We start from the raw sequence: 19,944 nt of genomic DNA on the forward strand, positions 1-19,944 counted from the left end.
TTATTTTGTTTTTATTTGGTTTGGCATAAGAGCTTTCCTATAAAACATAGAGATTTGTATTTCATTTTACCATATTTGCTTGATATAGTTATTTGAAAGAAAAACAAGCTTACATAATTACTGCAGAAGAGGATAGCCAGTATTCTTCATGTTTTTCTTCTTGCAAGATTTTTTTCTTGCTATTTTTCTCGACTCTGCTAAAATGTTATTTTAAAATTTTGTTTTAATTAAACCATATTCATTTTTAAGTAAGGGTCATGTACTAGATGATCTCTTGATAACAATAAAATCAATAGCAAAAACAATGAGAACATATATCTTGTATATTTTGTAAATTGAGAAAGTTAGTATAGGGTGGGCTGTGAAAAACATATTAAGAAATAGGTCTTAATTTGTATCTTTGCAATTTCCATCCATTATTCAAGATTATTATTATTATTATTATTATCTAGACCAGTGCTTATTTTCATGTCATCCTAGTAGGCACTTTATAAACGTTTTTTGACTGCCTGAAAAAAAAGAAATGAGGCCAATAACTGGTACCTGATATGATATTTTCTGAAAGGAAATTGTGAGGTGATGATAAAAAATATAAAACAAAAATTAAATCAACTATACTTTAATTCCAGAGTTATTTCAATATTGGCTCAGATCTGTCTTTTCAGATCATTCATTTGTTAGAACAAAGGTAGGAAAAAAATGCCACAAGAAAGGGTGAAGACATGAAGAAAACCTTATATATGATTATAGTAGATCCAACCCAAAACCAAACATTTTCACCTTGAAAAATATCAAAAAGGACAAAAGTGAACTGGAAGGATAATTAATGATTATGGACACCTATGGAACCTTACTCAAAAGTTTCCATTTTTTTTTTGGCCAGAGAGACCAAAAGACTGAGTCAGCAAATACTAAGCCCGGAGATAGGGTAGCCATGGCAATACAAGTATGATGATATCTTTGTGTCTTTTTGCAAGTTATATGAAAACATTTGACTCAATGGAACAGAATTCTACTTTGATTGATCAGCAGAATATCTCCCATATATTAAGAACATAAAAGATTCCATATTAAATGGAATCAGATCCATGAAATAACTATTAATTCAAAGACACAAATCAGCAAAGTTGTTCAACAGTGTCATGACCTATGTCCCCTGAAGAGATCAAATAGAAGAGGGATTTTCTACTGATGGTGAAGTTCTTTAGATGTACCTGATATGCTTATTGTATCTGATCTTGGGAATAAATAAGAACCTTCAGAAATGAAAATAAGCACTTTTCTAGATGATGTCAAATCCAATAGGTGCCACCATCCACAATACAGAAAAAATCGAATGAGGAATACATTTTGTCCAGTAAGGAAGTTCATCATAATGTGTTTTAGATAGGCCCTACAGGCAAGTAATGATCTGTACATCTACATTATATTAGGAAGAAGAATTTGAATCACATTTGGATTGCTATCAGTGATACCAAACTGCTTCCTTCCTTCAGAGAAGACCCTTTTGTTTATTTAAAGGCTTTATTGATGCTTTAAAATCTAGTTTTAATTTTATTTGTTTATTGTTATTTCCAACTAAATCTTCCAATCTCCCACAAAAAAGAAAAACAGCAAAGCAAAACTAGCTGAAATTCTAACTCTTCTTATAGCATTTATATCATTACCTAGACTCTGACTGTTCATCAAGAGAAGGGAGGTGTGATTCATTAGCTGTTCTCATTGACCCCGATTATTCTTTGCATTTTGTCACAATGCTAATATTTAAATTTTTTTCATTTATATTTTTCTTATCATTATACCTATTGTTTTAGTTCCCCTAAATGTGGGTTCCTCAAATTTCCCTCATTTTCTCTGAATTTTTCATATTCATCCTTTTTTATAGAATAGTGCTTTTCCTTTATATTCACATACAGCTATTTAATCTATAATTAACGAGTATTCAGCTCATCTTTTTATTTAACTTTTTAAAAATTATTTTTACAATTAACAGCATTTATTTTTTCTCTATCTTAACCTTCACTCTCCTATCTCCCCCACAAAAAAATGGTGAGGATTGAGGGGGAAAAACAAAATTCTCACAACAAATGTACATAATCAAAATAGTCCCATTTTGACCATCTCCAAAAATATGTCTTATTCTGTGTCTTCAGTCTTCGCTCAAGAGGTGGTATCCACACAACTAGGTAATTATCAAATGTTTGAGGTTGGATTTGAACTCAGGTATTCCTGATTCTAGGGCCAATGCTTTATCCACTGCACCACCTAGCTGCCCCAATAAAATAAATTCCTAAGGGGGAATTTACTGAAAGAAATGGAAAAAACCTTAATGAATTTTCTTTTGCAACGTGGAAAAAGCATCCATACTGATGAGATCATTGATGCACTGATCTCTTGACTTAAAATTTATGACTCACCTTTAGATGATGCCTTAAGGTTCACAAAGCAATATTTTTCAAATGTTCTTGTCCCTATTTACTGATGAGTATTCTAGGTTCAGGGAAGTGGGGTGATTTGCTAATAGTCATCCGATTCTTAAGTGTCAAAGCCAGGATTCAGCCCTATTTCTTTTGAGTCCCAGTTCAATATTCCTTCTATTACTCTACCCTGCTCTCATGTTGTATATCCTCATAACTAAGATGTAGAGAAATCTTGAGCTAGGGTGATTTGCTAAGCAAAACTGCTAGGGGTCAGAATAGGTAGGGGAATCTTGATAAATGACAATAAAGACTTAGTGTAAATTTTATCACAGTATTTGATTCCAATTAAAAATATAGTTAATTTGAATGATTATAGGCTTTTTTTTGAAATAAGCTTCTGTAAAACAAAAACAAAATTTCAACATTCTTCTTTTCCCTCTCCTGTGACCTATTATTAGAGACAAACTCTACAGTATACTTCTTATAATGGATACTAGAATCTAAATATTATCTTGAAATGATTTGAACAATGAACCCCTATTAATGATTTCCTTTTTTTGAAAAATTGGTTACTTTGAGTTTATTTTATCATGATTAAAATAAGATTATAGGATACATTTGATACATTTTAAAAGAGATTTAAAAGACAATATGATGCCCAGAATTAGCATGGTCATTTATCAAAGCTACCTACTTCCAAGATTTTGCTAAAATATAGATATTCATTTACCCTCATTATTTAATAATGCATAATTAAAATTTTTACCAATAGATAAGTCATTACTTTAGAAAAGGCTTTCTAATTTCTATAACATGAATCTAGAGGTAGTGTTGATACTGTAAGAGTAGATACAGATGAAATAATATAATATTTTAGATTTTAGCTTTTTTAGTAACTGATATATTTAAATAGAAGTAATAAAAGGGAAAAAACAAGATTTTAAGGGAAAAAAATAATGTTTCTTTAAAACTATTTAGAGTTGTTGATTGTGTGGTCATTTTAATGAGTTTGTATTTTTTTCCTAGTGATGAAGAGACAGATCTTGATTCTCTGATAAAATCTTGGTTGAGGAACCAGCCTAATAAATATAGAACTAATCTTGGAAATTGGATTGGAGATTATTTTGAAAAGGCTTTACAATGGGTTCTTAAACAGGTTGGTTAATCATGTTACTCACTAATTTGCTGACAGTTACTTAGATAATCATTTATTTTGATTTTTCCCTTTGGCTCTTTGGATGATTAAAATACAACTTGCTAGCTCATAGACTGAATTACTGTACTTTCCTGTGATCTATTTATTTTGCAGATCACATACAGTTCTGAAATTAGATGATAGAATTAGTAATTTATTAATCATCTACTGTATATCAGGCATTATGTTATGCATAAGACAGTTCTTGTTTTCAAGGATATTACAATATAATTAGCTTCTTGACTCTGGATAACTTTGAGTTAATGCTTACATAACAGAGCATAGGCAGTTCACAGAAATGTTGTCTGAATTTCATTTTAAGATTCAAGGAATTTGCTGGCCAGTACTGATTCCTTCCTTGTTTTATTCCGACTCTATTTTTTTAGGGAAGAAAAACTTCTGTGTTCTGCTTCTGAAGTCAATGTTTGTCAGAGACTATAATTATCTTCAAACATTGTCTTTTGGAAGCAGAGATTATGAAAATTTGCCTAGCCCATCTTGGTTTCCTTTTTTTATATTGACCATGAAACAAAGACAAAGTTCTACAGAGAGATATAAAATAAAAATGTCAAAAGCAATCTTAGGGTTTTTAAATTTGCTTGAAGAAAACAGTAGTAATTTAAGTGCCTAAGACCATGAGAGGTCTTTTCCCAGAGACCAAATCTCTATGGATAAAGAAAAATCTCAGGGCTGAACTCCTTCCTCCACCTTCCCTATCCCAGGCTGTTAGCCTTCAAACACATTCTCTGACAACCATTCCCCAATTTCTTATTACCATTCCTTTGAAACCTCTCACCCTCAGACCTCTTCTATTTTCTGGATCTCACTGTGACCTGGTTCCCTCTCTCTCTCTTTTTTTTTAACTTTTTATTTTAGTCATGTTATAAAAGAAGAATTAAAACTAAGGGGGAAAAAATCATGAGAAAGAAAGAAAAAATGTAAAAACATTTTAAAAAGTGAACAAACTATGCTGTGCTCTTCAATCAGACTCCAAAGTATTTCTCTGGATGTGGATGACTTTGTCCTTAGCTGTTCTCTCAGCATTGTCCTAGCTCTCCGAACTGCTGAGAGGAGCTGCATTCATCATAGTTGATCATCTCACAAAGTTGCTGTTAATGTGTACAAAGTTCTCTTGTTCTTTCTCACTTCACCCAATATCAACTCATGCAAATCTTTCCATGCTTCTCTAAAATCTAACAACTCATGGATTTTTACAGTATTTCATAATATTCATATACTATAACTTGTTTAGCTATTCCCCCATTGATGGACAATCTCTCAATTTCCAGTTCTTTACCACAACAAAAAGAGCTGCTATGAATATTTTTGAACATATAGGACTTTTCCCATTTTATGATCTCTTTGGGACCTAGTAGTGGTATTGCTGGATCAAAGGATATGCACAATTTTATTGCCCTTTGGACATAGTTTTAGATTGCTCTCCAGAGGGACTGGATCAGTCTACAACTCCATTAATAGTGCATTAGTTTTCCAATGTTAGCACATTCTTTCAACAATGATCATTTCCCCTTTTTTGTCATTTTTGCCCATCTGAAAGTTGCGAGGTAGTACCTCAGAGTTATTTTAATTTGCATTTCTCTAATCAATAATGTTGTGGAGTATTTTTCCATGTTACTATAAATAGCTTTAATTTCTTCATTAGAAAGCTGCCTGTGCATACCATTTGATCATTTATCAATTTGAGAATGATTTGTAATCTCATAAATTTGTTTCAATTCCCTATCTATTTTAGAAATGAATTCTTTTTTGGAAACACTATGAAACTTGTCTCCCAGCTTTCTTCATTCCTTCTAATCTTAGATACATTGGTTTTATTTGTGCAAGATCTTTTTAATTTGTCAAGATCATCCATTTTGCAATTTATTATATTCTCTATCCATAGTTTGGTTATGAACTTCTTCCTTTTCCATAGAGTATTTCTTGTTCTCTTCACTGTTCTATAGTATCTCCATTTTGAGTCATTTTGGTATAAGGTGTGAGATGTAAGTCTTTGTTTAGTTTTTAGCATACTATTTTCCAGTTTTCCTAGCAGTTTTTGTCAAATATTGAGTTCTTAATCCAGAAGCTAGTGTCTTTGGGTTTGTCAAAAAAGTAGATTACTATAGTTATTTACTACTCTTTCTTTTGTACTTGTCCTAATCCATTGGTCCATTACTCTATTTCTTAGTCAGTACCAGGTAGTTTTGATGACTGCCACTTTATAATTAGTTTTAGATCTGGTAGAGATACAACCTTCCTCTGGATTTTTTCCATCAGTTTCATTGATCTTCTTGACCCTGTTTTGCTCCAGATGAATTTTGTTGTTATTTTCTCTAGTTCTATGAAATAGTTTTTTGGTTTGTATGTCACTGTTTTGAAATTTAATTTAGGTAGAATTATCATTTTAATTATATTACCTTAAGGCTAACAATGGACAGTTGACATTTTTCCAGTTGTTTGGGTCTGACTTTATTTGTATGAACAGTATTTTGTAGTTGTGTTCATATAATTTCTAGGTTTATTTTGGGAGGTAGATTCCCAGGTATTTTATGTTATCCACATAGGGGGTGGGGAGATGGTGCAGTGAATGGAGCACTGGCCTTTAGGTCAGGAGAACTAGAGTTGAAATCCAGCCTCAGACAACTGACACTTAACCACTGTGTGACCTTGGGCAACCTTGTTTGCTTCTCCTCCAAGGCATTTCCAGGCATGTTGATTCATATCTGACCATTGGATCCAGATGACTCCAGAGAATAATGTGAGATTAGTGACTTAGCACAGCAATCCCTCACTCAAATTCAATTCATGTGCTTGTCATGGCATCCCTGATTTCATTGGCCTTCGAGAATGAAGGACAAACATCATTATATTGTCTACAATTACTTTAAATGGAACTTTTTTTCTGTCTCTTCTTCTTGGGTTTTATTGGTCATATATGTAGAAATTCTAATGATTTATGTGGTTTATTTTATATCCTGCTACTTGACAAAAAATAGTGTTTCAAGTAGTTTTTAAAGTTAATTTTCTAGGGTTCTCTAGTCTGCAAAGAGTAAAATTTTGTTTTCTTATTGTATATTACAATTCCATCAGTTTATTTTTATTTTATTGCTAAAATTAACATTTCTAATACAATACTGAATAGTGGTGGTGATAATGGGCATCCTTTTTTTCACCCCTGATCTTATTGAAACTGCTTCTAGTTTATCTCCATTTTATATAATGCTTGTTGATGGTTTGACATGGATACTGCTTATATTTGAAGGAAAACTACATTTTTCCTATGCTGTGTTTCTTATGAATTAGTGCTGTAATTATCCAAAGGCTCATCAGCATCTATTGAAATAATCATGATTTCTGCTAATTTTATTATTGATATGATCAATTATATGAGTGTTTTCCTAATATTGAACCATTCCTATATGTCTGGTATAAATCCTACCAGATCATGGTGTATAGGGTGATAACTTGTAATCTCTTTTCTAATTTTTAAAAACTTTTGCATCAATGTTTTTGAGGAGATTGGTCTATAATTTTCTTTAACTGTTTTTGCTCTTCCTGGTTTTGGCATGAGCACTATATTGGTATCATTAAAAAAAATTTGGCAAAACTTTTCCTATTTTTAAAAAGTTTATAAAGAATTATATAGAAATGTTTGGTAGAATTTATTTGTAAATCCACCTGGCCCTGGAGACTTTTTCCTCAGGGAGTTTATTAATGCTTTCTTCAATTTCTTTTTCTGAAATGGGGTTATGCAAGTATTTTATTTCTTCTTCTGTTAGCATCTGGTAGCCTGTATTTTTGTAAATATTCATCCATTTTGCTTATGTTGTCAGATTATATTGTTGGAGAAAATGACTCTGAATTATTACTTTAATTTCCTCCTATTTTTAAAAATTTATTTATTTTTCCCCTAATCTCGCTTCCCTCCCCCTCCCACAGAAGGCAGTCTATTAGTCTTTACATTGTTTCCATGCTATACATTGATCTAAATTAAATGTGTTGAGAGAGAAATCATATCCTTAAGGAAAAAATAAAATATAAGAGATAGCTAAATTATATAATAAGATAACTTTTAAAAAATTAAATGTAACTATCTTTGGTCTTTGTTCAAACTCCACAATTCTTTCTCTGGATAAAGTTATTCTTCATTGCAGACACCCCCAAATTGTCCCTGATTGTGGCACTGATGGAATGAGCAAGACCATTAAGATTGTGATTTTCAACCCCACGTTGTTGTTAGGGTGTACAGTGTTCTAGATCCACTCATTTTGCTCAGCATCAGTTCATGCAAATCCTTCCCTGCTTCCCTGAATTTCTATCCCTCCTGCTTTCTAATAGAACAATAGTGTTCCATAATGTACATAAACCACAATTTGTTCAGCCATTCATTCAGTTTCCAATTCTTTGCTACCACAAACAGAGCTGCTATGAATATTTTTGTACAGGCGATGGTTTTTTTTTTTTAGGTTTTTGCAAGGCAAACGGGGTTAAGTGGCTTGCCCAAGGCCACACAGCTAGGTAATTATTAAGTGTCTGAGACCGGCTTTGAACCCAGGTACTCTTGACTCCAGGGCCAGTGCTTTATCCACTGTACCACCTTGCCACCCCCAGGTGATGTTTTTACCCTTTTTTCATGATCTCTTCAGGGTATAGATTCAGTAGTGGTATTTCTGGATTAAAGGGTATGCACAATTTTATTCTCCTTTGGACATAATTCCAGATTGCTTTCCAGAAAGGGTGAATGAGTTCACAACTCCACCATCAGATTTCCCACATTCCTTCCAACACTGATCATTGACCTTTCTAGTCATATTGGCCAGTCTGAGAGGGGTGAGGTGGTACCTCAGAGATGCTTTAATTTACATTTCCCTAATAAGTAATAATTTAGATCAATTTTTCATATGACTATGGATCACTTTGATTTCCTCATCTGTAAATTGCTTCTGCATATCCTTTGACCATTTGTCAATTGGGGAATGGCACTTTTTTTTTATAAATTTGACTCAGTTCTCTTTGTATTTTAGAAATGAGTCCTTTGACAAAAAACACTAGTTGTAAAAATTGTTTCCCAATTTATTACATTTCTTTTGATCTTGGTTGCAGTGGTTTTTGTCTTTGCAAAAGCTTTTTAATTTAATGTAACCAAAATTATCTAGTTTGTTTTTAATGATGTTCGTTCATCAGCTGCTTCCCTTTCCATAGATCTGACAGGTAAACTATTCCTTAATCTCCTAGTTTGCTTTTAATATTGTATTTTATGTCTATATTTCCTCCATTTTGGTGGTAAATTCATGCTTTTCATTTTTTGGTACTGGTTATTTGGGTTTTTTCTTCTTCCTGATTTTTTTTACTTTTTTTTGGGGGGGGGATTTTGCAAGCCAGTGGGATTAAGTGACTTGCCTAAGGTCAAACAGCTAAGTAGGTATCAAGTGTCTGAAGCCAGATTTGTACTCACTCCTGACTCCAGGGCCAGTGCTCTATCCACTTTGTCATCTAGCTGATCATTCTTTCTTATTTTTAATTATAATAATCAAGGTTTAATTATTTTTTCATAAAAATCAACTTAGTTTTATTAGTTCAATAGTTTTCTTTCTTTCATTTTCACTAATTTCTCCTTTGAGTTTCAGAATTTCTAATTTGGTATTTAATTGGGGATTTTAAATCATTTTTTCCTAGTTTTTTAGTTGCATGCCCAATTCATGAATATTTTCTTTCTCTATTTTATTCATATTAATCTTTAAGCATTTAAAATTTCTTTAAAAACTGCTTTGACTGCATCCCACAAATTTTGGCACATTGTCTCCTTGTTGTCATTGTCTTGTTGAAATTGTTGGTTATTTCTGATTTGTTTGATCCAGTCAGTCTTTAAAATTAGGTTATTTAGTTTCCAATTAATTTTTAGTTTGTTTTCCCATGGTCCTTTATTCCGTATAACTTTTATTGCACTATGATTTGAAAAGTACGTGTTTAATAAATCTGCCTTTCTGCATTTAATTGTACAAGATCAATTTTTTGTGTAAGTGTACTGCAGAGGAAAGGGTATATTTCCATCCCTATTCAATTTTCTCCAGAGTCTATACTATCCAAGTTTTCTAAAATTCTACTTGCCTTCTTAACTTTCTTCTTGTTTATTTTGTGGTTAGATGTAACTAGTCCTGAGAGAGAGAAAGAGGTTGAGGTCCCCTACTTTATGGTTTTCCTTCTATATCTACCTATAACTCATTTAGCTTCTTCTCTAAGACTTTAGATGCTAAACTACTTGGTATGTATATATTACTTCATTGATCTTGATACTTTTTAAGAAGATGTGGTTTCCTTTCTTATCCCTGATTTTAATGTAATTTTAATTTTTGCTTTTGCTTTATCTGAGAACAGGATTGCTACCTCTGATTTTTTTTTACTTCCGCTGAAGCATAATATATTTTATTCCAACCTTTTACCTTCACCTTGTGTATAACTCTTTGCTTCAAATGTTCTTCTTTTAAACAGCATATTGTAGGATTATAGATTTTTAATCCATTCTACTATCTGCTTCTGTTTTATTGGAGGATTCATCCTATCACATGTATAGTTAATGATTACTAACTGTATTTTTCTCCATACTATCTTCCCTTTTCCCTTATTGTTTCCCACTAATGTTTTGCTTTTGACTGCTGCCTGTGTCAGCCCTTCTTTTTTTATCAGCCCCTTTTCCTTTCCTTTTTTTTAACATTTATTTTGACCTTAACTTTATCTTTAGTTTTGTCCTCCCTTCTTCAACCATTCACTCAGAAGTCCCTTCTTCCCTTTTCTTTCTCCTTCCCTCCCTACTTTCCTGGAGGGCAGGATAAATATTCTTTTGCAATGCAGTGGGGTTAAGGGACTTGCCCAAGGTCACACAACCAAGTAAGTATTAAATGTCTGAGGCTGTATTTGAACTCAGGTCCTCCTGACTCCAAGGTTAGTGCACTATCCACTGCACCACCTAACTGCTGCTGAGCAGGATAAATTTTTAAATTCAATTGGTTGTATGTCAGGGCTGTCCAAAAATGTTCCTGGCCTCTGCATGTGACCCACGGGATGATTTTATGTAGCCTGCCTATGGGGGTTTACTAAATGCTTTAGTAAATGAAGCTGAGCTACCATAGAGCTCTCACTAAAATGGCAAATCAAATTGTATTGTCTCAATAAAAACTTTTAAAAGTATGATTGGACAGCCCTGTGGTATGTTATTCCTTCTCTGGGCTAAATCTCCCTTCTTTCATCCTTCTGTAATAAGTCTTTGTGCCTCTTTGTGTGGTGTTATTTATCCTCCAATATCTTGCCATCTCCTAGTATAAGTCTCCTTTTCATGTCTTAATTGTTTTAAACTTGGTCTCATACCACAACCTCTCTGATAAGATACACTCCTTTTAACTATCCTAATGGAATCTCTTATAATTATTTATAAGCATCATTACCTGAAAGTCACTTCATATTTATGACCTCTGTATAAGTACACTCCCCTCAGCTGTTGCATTAGAAATACATTTTTTAAAAGCTATAAATGTTATCAAATTATGATCAATTTATACCAGACCTCTTTCTAAGTACTCTTTATAGAAATACAATCCTCATGTGATAAAGTATTATGCAAAGCATAATCACTTCATGCTCCATTTATAGCCACTACCCTCTTAAGTATACTCCCTTCAAAATAATTAAATGCTCATGAGCTAAAGTATTAGCTGAAGTATCATCACTTTCATGATCAATCTATACCCATACCCTCTCTTGAAATAAGCTTCTTTTAATTACCTTCAGAGGAATACAGTTCTCAAGAATTACAAGTATTGTTTTTCTGTTTATGGATGTATACTGTTTACTGTTATTGATTAATGTTTCTTTCACTTTTGGTTTACCTTTTCTATACATCTCTTGAGTCTTGTGCTTGAAGATTGAATTTTCTGTTCAGTTCTTGTCTTTTTATCAGGTAATATTGAAATTCCTCTATTTCACTGGAAGTCTATCTTTTCTCCTGAAAGAATTTTATGTTGAATTTTTCAGGATAGTTGATTCTTGGTTTGTGAGTCAAGGTCTTTTACTTTCTGAATATCATAATCTGGATTTCTTTGATTATTCACTGTTGAAGTTGATAAATCCTGTAATTCTGATTTTGGTTCCTTAGTATTTAAATAATTTGTTTTTGGATGCTTGTAGTATTTTTTGTCCTTTAGGTGAGAATTCTGAAATTTGGGATCTCTTTCTGGAGATGATTGGTAGATTCTTTCTTTTGTCTTCTTGTTCAAGAATATTAGGGCAGTTTTCAATAATAATTTTCTGAAAGATATTTTCCAGTTCTTTTTTGGTCTAGGATTTCAGGTAGTTGAATAATTTGTACATTATCTCTACTGGATCTATTTTTCAGGTTGGTCATTTTTTCCTAAGAGGTATTTTATATTTTCTTCTATTTTTTTTCAGCCTTTTGGTTTTGTTTGATGGAATGGTTTCTCATATAGTCATTAGTTCCCATTTTTCCAATTTAGGATTTTATTTTCTTCAGTTAGCTTTTGTGTTTCTTTTCCAATTGATTAATTTTACTTTTTGATGAGCTGCATTTTTTTCCAGTTGGTCATTTTTACTTTTAAAGGAGTTGATACCTTCTGTCAGTGAACAAACTGAGGAACAATGAGGTGCGGGTATTTTAAGGAGTATAATTATGTATGTTTAAGTCCCACTGTATAAAGACAGGACTTGAGCAGCAAGGACAAACCATGAGCCAGATGCTGAATTCACTAAAGGAAGAAGGCAATGTCCTGGAGGGAGGCAGATAGTAACTGCCAGACTTTTATTTGGAAAGTAGATGAGGACTGAGCGAATCTAAAAGGAGAGGTTATTTTTTAAATTAATTTTTATTAAAGATGTTATTTGAGTTTTACAATTTTCCCCCCAATCTTACTCCCACCCCACTCCATGGAAAGCAATCTGTCAGTCTTTACTTGGTTTCCATGTTGTACCTTAATCCAAATTGGGTGTGATGAGAAAGAAATCATATCCTTAGAGAAGAGACAAGAAGTCTAAGAGGTAACAAGATCAGACAATAAGATATCTGTGTTTTTCTAAATTGAAGGAAATAGTCCTTGAACTTTGTTCAAACTCCACTGGATACAGATGGCACTCTCCTTTGCAGACAGCCCCAAATTGCTCCCAATTGTTGCAGTGATGGGATGAGTGAGTCCTTCAGGGTTGATTATCACTCCCATGTTGCTGTTAGGGTATACAGTGTTTTTCTGGTTTTCCTCATCTCAATCAGCATCAGTTCATGCAAATCCCTTCAGGCTTCCCTGAAATCCCATCCCTCCTGGTTTCTAATAGAGCAGTAGTGTTCCATGACATACATACACCACAGTTTGCTAAGCCATTCCCCAATTGAAGGACATTTACTTGATTTCTAATTCTTTGCCAGCACAAACAGGGCTGCTATAAATATTTTTGTACAAGTAATGTTTTTACCCTTTTCATCATCTCTTCAGGATATAGACCCAGTAGTGGTATTGCTGGGTCAAAGGGTATGCACATTTTTGTTGCCCTTTGGGTGTAGTTCCAAATAGCTCCCTAGAAGGGTTGGATGAGTTCACAGCTCCACCAACAGTGTAATAGTGTCCCAGATTTCCCACAACCCTTCCAACAATGATCATTATCCTTTCTGGTCATATTGGCCAATCTGAGAGGTGTGAGGTGATACCTCAGAGAAACTTTAATTTGCATTTCTCTAATAATTAATGATTTAGAGTATTTTTTCATATGGATATGAATTGCTTTGATCTCCTCATCTGTAAATTGCCTTTGCATATCCTTTGACCATCTGTCAATTGGGGAATGGCTTTTTGTTTTAAAAATATGACTCTGTATATATATTCTCTGTATATATATATATATATATATATATATATATATATATATATATATATTCTCTGTATATTTTAGAAAGGAGTCCTTTGTCAGAACCATTAGTTGTAAAGATTGTTTCCCAATTTATTACATTTCTTTTCATCTTGGTTACAGTGGTTTTATCTGTGCAAAAGCTTTTTAATTTAATGTAATCAAAATCATTTAATTGGTTTTTGGTGATGTTCTCCAACTCTTCCTTAGTCATAAACTGCTCCCCTTTCCATAGATCTGACAGGTAAACTAGTCCTTGATCTTCTAATTTGCTTATAGTATTGTTTTTTATGTCTAAGTCTTGTAACCATTTGGATAGTGTTAGATGTTGGTCTAATCTAAGTTTCTTCCATACTAACTTCCAATTATCCCAGCAGTTTTTATCAAAGAGGGAGTTTTTATCCCAATGGCTGGACTCTCTGGTTTTATGAAACAGCACATTACTATAATCACCTCCTGCTTTTATACCTAGTCTTTTCCACTGGTCCACTACTCTATTTCTTAGCCAATACCAAACAGTTTTGATGACTGATGCTTTATAATATAATTTTAGATCAGGTAGGGCTAAGCCACTTTCTTTTGCACTTTTTTTCATTAAGCTCCTGGCAATTCTTGCCTTTTTATTTCTCCATATGAATTTACTTACAATTTGTTCTAACTCATTAAAGTAATTTTTTGGAATTTTGATTGGTAGGGCATTAAACAGATAGTTTAGTTTTGGTAGAATTGTCATTTTTATTATATTAGCTCTACCTATCCATGAACAGTTGATATTTGCCTAGTTATTTAAATCTGATTTAATTTGTGTGAGAAGTGTTTTATAATTGTTTTTAAAAAGATTCTGAGTCTGTCTTGGCAAATAGACTCCAAAGTATTTTATATTGTCTGAGGTTACTTTGAATGGGATTTCTCTTTCTAGCTCTTCCTGCTGTATCTTGCTAGACATATATAGAAAAGTTGAGGATTTATGAGGGTTTATTTTATAACCTGCAACTTTGCTAAAATTGCTAATTGTTTCCAGTAGTTTTTTGGATGATTTCTTGGGATTCTCTAGGTAGACTGTCATGTCATCTTCAAAGAGTGAGAGTTTTGTCTCTTCCTTCCCAATTCTAATTCCTTCAATTTCTTTTTCTTCTCTAATTGCTGACGCTAACATTTCTAATACAATATTGAATAGTAGTGTTGATAATGGGCACCCTTGTTTCACCCCTGATCTTATTGGGAATGCCTCTAGCCTCTCCCCATTGAATATAATGCTCGTTGATGGTTTCACATAGATACTGCTAATTATTTTAAGGAATAGTCCATTTATTCCTACACTCTCTAGCGTTTTTAATAGGAATGGATGCTGTATTTTTTCAAAAGCTTTTTCAGCATCTATTGATATAATCATATGATTTCTGAAAGTTTTGTTGTTGATATAATTTAGTATACTAACAGTTTTCCTAATATTGAACCAACCCTGCATTCCTGGAATAAATCCTACTTGATCATATTGTATTATCCTTGTGATAACTTGTTGTAATCGTTTTGCTAAGATTTTAATAACTATATTCATCAGGGAAATAGGTGTATAATTTTCTTTCTCTGTTTTTAACTCTTCCTGGTTTAGGTAACAGCACCATATGGGTTTCATAGAAAGAGTTAGGCAGAGTTCCGTCTTTCTCTATTTTTCCAAAGAATTTATATAGAATTGGAACAATTTGTTCCTTAAATGTTTGGTAGAATTCACTTGTGAATCCATCAGGCCCTGGAGATTTTTTTTAGGGAGTTCAATGATGGCTTGTTGAATTTCTTTTTCTGAGATAGGGTTGTTTAGGTATTTAATCTCTTCTTCATTTAATCTGGGCGATTTATATTTTTGTAAATATCCATCCTTTTCACTTAGATTATTAAATTTATTGGCATAGAGTTGGGCAAAGTAATTTCAAATTATTACTTTAATTTCCTCCTCATTGGTGGTGAGTTTACCTTTTTCATTTATGATACTAGCAATTTGGTTTTCTTCTTTTTTTAAATCAAATTTTCCAGAGGTTTATCAATTTTATTGGTTTTTTCATAATACCAACTTTTGGTTTTATTTATTAATTCAGTAGTTTTTTGCTTTTGCTTTTATTGATTTCTCCTTTAATTTTTAGAATTTCTAATTTGGTATTTAATTGGGAATTTTTGATTTGTTCTTTCTCTAAAATTTTTTAGTTGCATATTTAGTTCATTGATTTCCTCTTTCTCCAATTTATTCATGTAGGCACTTAGAACTATAATATATACCTTGAGAGTTGCTTTGAATGAATCCCATAAGTTTTGGTATGTTGTTTCATTATTATCATTATCTAGGATAAAATGGTTAATTCTTTCTGTAATTTGTTTTTTGGTCCACTCATTTTTTAAAATGAGGTTATTCAGTTTCCAATTTGTTCTGGGTCTATTATCTCCTTGGCCCAGTATTGCATATGACTTTTATTGCATTGTGATCTGAGAAAGATGTATTCACTATTTCTGCCTTTCTGCAGTTGATTGTTAGGTTTTGATGTCCTAGTACATGGTCAGTTTTTGTACAGGTTCCATGTACTGCAGAGAAAAAGGTATATTCCTTTTTTGTCCCCATTCAGTTTCTTCCATAAGTCCACCATATCTAATTTTTCTAACAATCTATTTACCTCCTTAACTTCTTTCTTGTTTATTTTATGATTTGATTTATCTAGATCAGATAGCAGGAGGTTGGGGTCTCCCACTAGCAGAGTTGTGTTGTCTATGTCTTTCTGTTGTTCTTTCAGCTTCTCCTCTAAGAATTTGGGTGCTGTCCCACTGGGTGCATATATTCAGTATTGAAATGACTTTATTGTCTATGGTACCTTTTAGAAGGATAAATTTTCCTTCCTTATCTATTTTAATGCTATCTATTTTTGCTGCTGCTTTGTCTGAGTTAAGGATTGCTACACCTGCTTTTTTTTTTTTACTTCAGCTGAAGGAAAATGTATTTTGCTCCAACCTTTTACCTTTACTCTATATATATTTCTCTCTGCTTCAAATGAGTTTCTTGTAAGCAGCATATTGTAGGATTGTGGTTTTTAATATACTCTGCTATTTGCTTATGTTTTTAAGGGAGAATTCATCCCATTCACATTCAAAGTTATGATTACTCATTCTTTATTGCTCTCCATGCTATCTTCCCTCTGTTTGTATTTTCCCCCTTCCCCACCCTTTATCCATATTCCCGAGTATTTTGTTTCTGAATATCACCCCCTTCAGTTTGTTTGCCCTCCTATGTCACACCATCCCCTTTCTTTCCCCTTTCCCTTTTTCCCTTTTCTCTTCCCTTCCTTTTGTTATTTCCCCCTTTTAATACTTTAAAGGTTAGATGTTTTATGTTAACTGAATAAGTGTAGGTTGATTTTAAGCCCAGTCTGATGAGAAGAAGATTGAGGTGTTTCTCATCTGCTCCCTTCTTCCCCTCTATTACATAGGTTTTTTTGTACCTCTTAGTGTAATGAGATTTACCCCATTCAATCCCCTCCCTCTTCCTCTCTCTTTCCTGTCCCCCTTTTTAAGGAGGTAGTGTTTTTCAGATCATTCTTCTAAGTCCTAGAAAATTCTGAGTGTCTGTCCCTTCTAGTTCAGTATATTCTATTGAATAGAGTCAAAATTCCTGAGAGTTATTTGAGTCTTTCTCCCAAGTAGGGCTAAAGCCAGTTACATCTTCGAAATATCTCATTCCAGGCTCTTTGATCCCTTAATGTTGATGCAGCCAAGTCCTGTGAGATCCTTACTGTGGCTCCTTGATATTTAAATTGTTTCTTTGCTGCTTGCAGGATTTTCTCTTTTATTTGATAGTTTTGGAATTTGGCCACAACATTCCTTGGTGTTTTCATTTTAGGATCTTTTTCTGATGGGGATCGATGTACTTATTTTTTTTTGCAGAATGATTCACATTTATTAGTTAGAATATCTAACATTTGCTAAACACTAATTGGTCACATTTCCACAAGTAATCAATTCACAAAGCAGGGCTGGATAGGGAGGTGGCCAAAGTAGCCGATGTACTCTTTCAATAACTATTTTGCCCTCCGATTCCATGATATCAAGCAGTTTTCCATTACTAGAACCTGTAATATTAAGTCCAGGCTTTTTTTCTCTTCAATGTTTTCAGGAAGTCCTATAATTTTCAGGTTGCCCCTCCTCGATGTATTCTCGAGGTCAGTGGTTTTGTTGATGAGGTATTTTACATTTTCTTCTATTTTTTTCTATTTTTTATTTTGTTTAACTGACTCTTGCTGTCTCATGGAGTCGTTAGTTTCTGTAGACTCCATTCTTTTTTTCAGGGAGGAGTTTTCTTCATTAACCTTTTGCAACTCCTTTTCCAATTGGTCAATTCTACTTTTGAAAGAGCTTTCCATTTGACCAATTGAAGTTTTGAGAGAATTGTTTTCTTTTTTGCATTTGCCCAATTGAGGATCTGAGAGAATTATTCTCATTTTGTAATTGTGAAATTGATGATCTGAGAGATTTATTCTCCTTTTGTATTTATCCAGTTGTACTTTCTAAGGATTTATTTTTTTTGTTGCAAGATATTGTTTCTCTCAAATTTTCCAGTTGATTTTTAAGCTCCTTATTTCTTCAATGAAGTTTTTCTGTGCTGACGACCAGATCGTATTCTCCTCAGAGGTTCCAGGTCTTTCTGAGTTAGGGTCTTTCCCTTCCAAGAATTTTTCTATGGATCCACCTTTCTGCTGACCCTTCTTCATTTTGCTGAGACCTTGAGTTCCGGAGGGGCTTGTTCACAGGGGCTTGGGATCGATAGAGGCTTTACTCACTGTGTGCAACTTCTCTGGCTGGCCAGTAGGAGTTGCTGGTTGCTTTCTCTGGAGTGTCTGTGACCTTGATTGAGGCCTTCTCCCTTTGCTTGAAGGGAGGGGTTGAAGCTATTGAATCCTTTTGCCTTCAATCAATTGTGGGTTTTATCCTGGCCTGAGGTCATTCCTCAGCTGAGTTGATTCTTCTGCTCACACACCTGGGCCTGAGGCAGAAGTAGTTTGCATTTGTTTGCTCTGGGAAGAGGACTGAGCTGCAATGGGACTCTGAGTTCCTCAGACCATAGGATCCCAGGGATGGTGTCCTCAGCTCTCCTACACCAGAACTCTGCTCCCTGCCCTGTCGGCAAGCTCCCGGGGGAGAGCACCAACACCAGTGCCTCTGCTCCCTAGTTGACTCAAGCCTCTGCTGTCTAGCTCCACTGCTGATCCAGCAGGTTCGGCTCTGGGGCCCTCAGACTCCAGGCTCCAATTCAGCTGTTAATCTGGTTGATCGGGGCTGATCCTCCCTCTGAGCCCAGACTCACCCGCCCAAATTCAGCCAATGCTGCTGCAGAAACAAATCCTGAGGTAGATGTTCTTTCTGGGTTTTGTGGGCCAAATTTCTTTTAAGAGGTTTGTTTCATGTGATAGATTGGGAAAGATCAGGAGACTTTAGAACTGTGCCTGTATTCTCTCCGCCTTCTTGGCTGGAAGTCGAGTGGTTATTTAATAATGGTGGTTATTTAATAATGGTGGTAAAGGAAGAATCTAGAAGAGACAAAAGGTAGCACAATGAGAATTCTGACCAAACCAGGTTAGTCAGGTGGGAAGGAGGGATGCCCTTCCCTTCTACCTTAGTCACCCAAGGGATTTGATGGTGCCATATCCTTCATCTTACCATTACCCACAAATTCTCCATTTTCATACTCTTGAATGCTGAAATTCTCTTCTCTATTGCCAGTCTTTGCCATTTTACTTCTCCCTGTACCTTGAGCCCTTAAACTGTTTTGTTCACACTGGTCTTCAACCCCTTATTCCCTTGTTCTCACTCTTCTCCTTGCCAAAGAAAACCCCTCTAAATGTATAAAGTAATGCCATTCCATTTTTCCTCCATCATTCTCTCAGACTGACCCCTCTCTCATCCCACCTCATTCACTTATCTGTCCCTGTCTACTGGCTAGTAAGATCCCTATTTAAATCATCCTGAAAAAGACCCTCACTCTCTCCAAAGTTACCAATGATCTCTTAATTCCCACATTTAATGACCTTTCTCAAGTCTATCATTCTTTGATTGCTGTGGTCTTTTATACTTTTGATCATCATCTTATATATTCTCTTCTCTTATGATTTTTGAGATGCTATTTTCTTTTTGTTCTTCTCCTGCCAATCTAGCTATTCCTTTTCACAGTCACTTTTGCTTGATCTTAAACCAGGTAATGTCCACTAACAATGGGTATCCCAGAGGACTCTGACCTGTCTCTTTTTCCTAAATACTATTTCCTCTGGCTATCTCAATCAGCTCCAACAGACTTAACTTTCATCTCTATATTGATTATCATTAAATCTTTTACCCTTATCCCTCTCAGTCTCAAGCTTGATAACCCTAAACATTTTTATTTATTTATTTAATATTTAT

At 34.0% G+C, this 19,944-nt stretch overlaps 1 protein-coding gene across 2 annotated transcripts in view; it reads left to right on the top strand.

Moving 5' to 3' along the window:
• Nucleotides 1-19,944, top strand: part of DYNC2H1 (dynein cytoplasmic 2 heavy chain 1) — a 225,007-nt gene that overhangs the window by 108,825 nt on the left and 96,238 nt on the right. For both annotated transcript variants that reach the window (XM_074216567.1, XM_074216568.1), the window contains one exon: nt 3,447-3,576. In XM_074216567.1, the coding sequence (XP_074072668.1) occupies nt 3,447-3,576 (130 nt within the window). The remainder of the gene's footprint in view (nt 1-3,446; nt 3,577-19,944) is intronic.

The sequence above is a fragment of the Macrotis lagotis genome, chromosome 1 (assembly GCF_037893015.1).
Source record: "Macrotis lagotis isolate mMagLag1 chromosome 1, bilby.v1.9.chrom.fasta, whole genome shotgun sequence".
NCBI classification, from domain to species: domain Eukaryota; kingdom Metazoa; phylum Chordata; class Mammalia; order Peramelemorphia; family Peramelidae; genus Macrotis; species Macrotis lagotis.